The sequence below is a fragment of the Impatiens glandulifera genome, chromosome 2, assembly GCF_907164915.1.
Source record: "Impatiens glandulifera chromosome 2, dImpGla2.1, whole genome shotgun sequence".
Classification (NCBI taxonomy): domain Eukaryota; kingdom Viridiplantae; phylum Streptophyta; class Magnoliopsida; order Ericales; family Balsaminaceae; genus Impatiens; species Impatiens glandulifera.
The window spans coordinates 47,732,984-47,737,822 of record NC_061863.1 but is presented as its reverse complement, the minus strand read 5'-3'; the positions used below and the strand labels follow the sequence as shown (position 1 = coordinate 47,737,822).

The window sequence follows — 4,839 nt, the reverse complement described above, 5'->3', positions numbered from 1 at the left end:
GGACCTGAAAGATGATGAACTATGCATAAATGGGGCGAAGTAAGAGGAAACTCTTGTGGAGGCCCGAAGTCAGTTTGACATGTGTACGAGTCAAACGGGTGAGTTAACAGCGTAAATGTGTAAGAAAACTGATTGGCGGATTCTCTTTGGATTGCACCGCCCGCCAACCGAACATGATCATTTGAGAAGGGTTGGAGTTATATATGTAAGTATGACGCAATGAATAAAGAAAATGACGTAAGAAGGAAGAGATGATGGCTAAAAAGTATAAAGACCAAAAGAAAAAGAAAGTCGTCGGTGTGTTTTGGTCTCTTCAATTCTTTCACTCGATTTTTGCTAAATCATTCACTTACTCTCAAAACCCTACTTCTTCTTCTTCTTCTTCTTCTTAATCCTTCTTCTTGATCCACGAAAGATCGAATTTTGTAGCGCTCCACCAATCTTCAACCAGCCATGAAGAAGGGAGATTTTGCCCCTAAACTCAAGATCAATCTCCCTGCTTCCGATGAACATTCTATATCTAAGTTCCTGTAAGTGTCTTCCTCTCTCTCTCTCTCACAGAATACGCATAATAGGCGCGCCGTAGTTTCTCTCTCTATATATCCCACAATTCTATCGGAAATCTCTGCAGGTCGGAGTCCGGAACTTTTAGGGATGGCGATCTACTTGTCAATCGAGACGGTGTGCGGATTGTCTCGCAGAGCGTCTCCGAAGCTGTAATCTAAATAAGAATTAGCTCAGATCTCTGAAAGTTGTTTGATTGATCTATCTTGATTGAATTTTTATCTCAAGGGTTTAATGACTCTCTCTATTACTAGGGCAGGGCTTGTTCCATTTTGTGGGTTTTTCTTTTTCTGACCATTAAGTTTGGATTATAGTTGTTGATATCAAACATGCTGAATTAAGATCTATCCTCCATTTTTTTTTTCAGTTTAGTTATCATCTTCTCCAAGTTATACCAATTGCTTATTGTTATCTTAATGTCTTTGTGTTCAGCCACCTCTCATACAGCCATCGGACAACCAGTTAAGTTTAGCTGATTTTGATGCTATCAAAGTCATTGGGAAGGGAAATGGCGGCATTGTGCGTTTGGTGCAACACAAATGGACAGAGCAATTTTTTGCTTTGAAGGTATTATTATGCCAACTATTTACTTCAGCTCCTTATTTCTCCAATTCAGATTAAACAAATCTTGCAGAAGCTCTTTGTTTAATTATTAGTTAGTTTCTCACACTGTTAGATCAGAAAATTTTCATTATCATCAAACATAGGTTTAGGATACATGGAAAGGAAAAAAAATTATTATTATGTGTGCTCCATTATCACGTTTCAATCACTCCAGAAGGAACTTTATCTGCCAAATAAAACTGTCCAGTTTGATGCTAAGAATTGCATACTACACTGAACAGGATGCTTTGGATAGTTAAGGGTTTACCATTAACTAGTTGCATTTTTTTTGTGTGTTGGAACTTCTTGTAAGCTGCTGATATGTTGATATGCTTGATTGGTGTAAGATCTCATTCTATTTGCAATAGCATGACTTAGTTGGTCATTACTGATTCTCTACCAAGTTCTTGTTTTGTGCTTCTTCTGTTAAAGAGGATTGAGACCTCATTTTGTGCTTAAGAGCTCCAACTGAATGCTACACAGGTTTTTAATTAGAACTTAATGTCTTGCCTTTTGTATAAATGTGTAGCAAAGATTAATAATTAGAATAATATTTATCTTTACAATTTAGTAGGATAGTAATTTTCTTTCCAGTTTAGGGTTAGACTACTAGTATAAAAACATATCTAAGGCCTTGTTTGAAGTGGGTTATTTGCGATCACTTCCAAATAGCCCACTATCCAATCAACAATATACTCATCAATTTCATCATTCAATCATCAACCAAAACATGAAAATATATATTAAAATACACTCTACTTAAAATAAAGTTAATTCATTTTTTTATTATACCTACATCAAATAACCCCAGATCAAACAAGGCCAGTTACAACTTAATATTATAGAATGGTTTTAGAACTCTTGCCTCTTATCTCAATTTCTCTTGTCTCCCCTCCCCTTCGTAGTTTACAACCCTAGGGTTTGATTGCTATCACAATTCTACCACTTGAGCCAACCTCTTATTATGGCCCAAATTGCTACTACGACAAGTCTATTTTGGATGCCAATGACTTAACTTTCTCTTTGCATATCTTCCACTTAAGGTTATTCAAATGAACATCGAGGAGTCATTTCGCAAGCAGCTTGCACAAGAACTGAAGATTAATCAGTCATCACAATGCCCAAATGTTGTTGTATGTTACCAGTCTTTCTATGAAAATGGTGCCATATCTATTATCTTGGAGTATATGGATGGTGGTTCTCTTGCGGATTTTTTGAACAAGGTGAATTCAATCCCAGAGCCATATCTTGCCGCAATGTGCAAGCAGGTAAAACACTACACAGTCCACAATTCTGCAGAAATATTTTATTGGGTACAAATAAATTGCACCCATGCTTAAAATCTAGACACCTTTTCATTTCAGGTCCTGAAAGGTTTGTGGTATCTTCATCATAAGTTGCACATAATTCACAGAGACTTAAAACCCTCAAATTTGTTGATAAACCACAGAGGAGAAGTCAAGATTACTGACTTTGGCGTGAGTGCAGTACTTGCAAACACATCAGGACAGGCCAACACTTATGTAGGAACATACAACTACATGTCGGTAAGAATATTTTCCTTGGAAAAGTTATTGTTTCTGTATCTGGATCTGCAATATATATATATATATAAATGTTTCCAAATAAGTTGGTAAAAAAAATGTCAAATAATTTTTGGATCAAAATTATCTTGAAATCTGATGGGTTTATGGTTGTTATATATTTAGCCAGAAAGAATAGGTGGGGGGAGCCCATACGGGTATAGAAGCGATATTTGGAGCTTGGGACTAGTTATACTTGAGTGTGCAATGGGGTCCTTCCCATATTCTCCCCCGAATCAAGAGGGATGGGATAATGTATATGAACTCATGGACTCCATTGTTAACCATCCAGCCCCGTCTGCACCGTCTGATCAATTTTCTCCAGAGTTTTGTTCATTTATTTCTGCATGGTAATAATACAAAAGATTAGCTTCTTCTAGGATGAAGGAATTTCTCTAAATTATCTTATTGAATTACTTTATTTTTAATGTGACTTAAATATTCTTTATGCAAATTTCAGCTTGCAGAAAGACCCGAAAGACAGACTGTCAACAAATGAGCTTTTGGTACACAATAATAATAATATCAAAATATTGATATTTTTTTAGTAGAATGACTGACTGACTGGCAGTTATGATGATTTTGCTTGCAGACACATCCTTTCATAAAAATGTATGAAGATATGGACATTGATCTGGTGCCTTACTTCCAGCAGGCAGGGTCTTCAGGATCTTCACTTGCAACGTATTGAATCATCTTATCTGGTATGTCATTCTGGAGCTTGGACCCTTTAATTTTTGCTCTCCCGTTTATCTTTTTATGGACTTGAAAGCATTCTCAGTGGGAATCGAATTTGAGACTTTGGTCTCTTAGGTAAGAGTAAGACCCTTTCTACTTGAGCTATCTTGGTAGGTTAAAAATAATGCACTGCCAAGGTTTGAATATGAGACCATAATACGAGAAGTAAGAATGGATTACTGGTTCGGAAAGTAGATATGATTGAAAGAGGTGGTCTGTTTCATGTATTTAGCCTCTAAAAGAGTGTCATTCCTATCTTGAAACTGAAAATGAAGGGAATTTTAATTGAATTTCATGTATATGGATTATTTTTTCTTGGAACAGGAGTTAGAGAAGCACATGCAAGTCTAGAGATGAAATATGTCTTTGAGAGAGAGCCAACATTTTTATTTGTGTGTTGTTTATTATCTGGAGGAAAATTGTTTATTTTCCAAGAACTTCTTCTTCCTTCTTAATAAGACATCTGATTATTTTATGTACCTTAAAATGCTGACTTTGTTGTTGTATTTGTATTTATTGTATTAGAACTCTACTGATTGTGTCAACAAATAATAATAATAATAGTAGCTAAAAGTATGAGCTAAGTATTTTTTTTAAGTTCAACATCTTGATATTCTAGAAAAAGCACCTGTAAGGCTTCAATATATGGGTTTGATCCATATAACAATATAATACCCACATAAAGAAAATATATTTCTTGTTGGACATTAATTTTATGCTGAAAGGAGATAATTACAAGGGTGAAAAACATAGAAAGGAGAGAAAAAATATGATTTTTTAAAGAAATGAGTGATAGGATTAGGGTTTAGGGAGAGGGAATGACGTGTTATTCCATAATTGCACCTCTTCTGCCAGTCATCGATTTTATTTGTTGAAGTTGACAATAGATCATGTGTTGGATTAACACAAAAAAATCATTACATCAACAGATTAAGAGAGGAAAAAACTATAATAATAAATTAAATCTTAAACAAGCTCAACTCAATTCACATAACTCTTCTAACATGACTATTCTTTTCTTTTGTATTTATATACAAAATATATTATATTTACAATGATTGAATATTTTATATATATTATTTACATCTCTACATATTAGAAGATAATATTATATTAATGCCTAGAACCTTACTATGTATACAAAATATACTATGGGGCTCTTCTCAGCCACCTCAAAACCTCCTTGTTTTTAATCCCTTCATTGTAGTTACAAGGTTTAACCAATCCCACAGTTTGGCTTTTGCTAGATTCCTACAAAAATAAAAAGGAATGTACACAGGTGGGTGTAACTATTGTTCCATTAGAGATGTCATTCTTTATCATTGATTAAAGCCTTTATCCGATGAGTTTC

General features: G+C 34.7%; 1 protein-coding gene across 1 annotated transcript; it reads left to right on the top strand.

Annotated features, from left to right (window-relative positions):
* Nucleotides 1-302: 302 nt before the first annotated feature.
* LOC124927197 (mitogen-activated protein kinase kinase 2) lies at nt 303-4,020 on the top strand. The gene is made up of 9 exons (XM_047467568.1): nt 303-530; nt 632-716; nt 997-1,131; nt 2,211-2,435; nt 2,532-2,714; nt 2,877-3,100; nt 3,211-3,256; nt 3,343-3,454; nt 3,813-4,020. The coding sequence occupies exons 1-8, from the start codon at nt 454-456 to the stop codon at nt 3,439-3,441; spliced, it is 1,074 nt and encodes a 357-aa protein (XP_047323524.1). The 5' UTR covers nt 303-453; the 3' UTR covers nt 3,442-3,454; nt 3,813-4,020.
* The last annotated feature ends 819 nt before the right edge of the window (nt 4,021-4,839 follow it).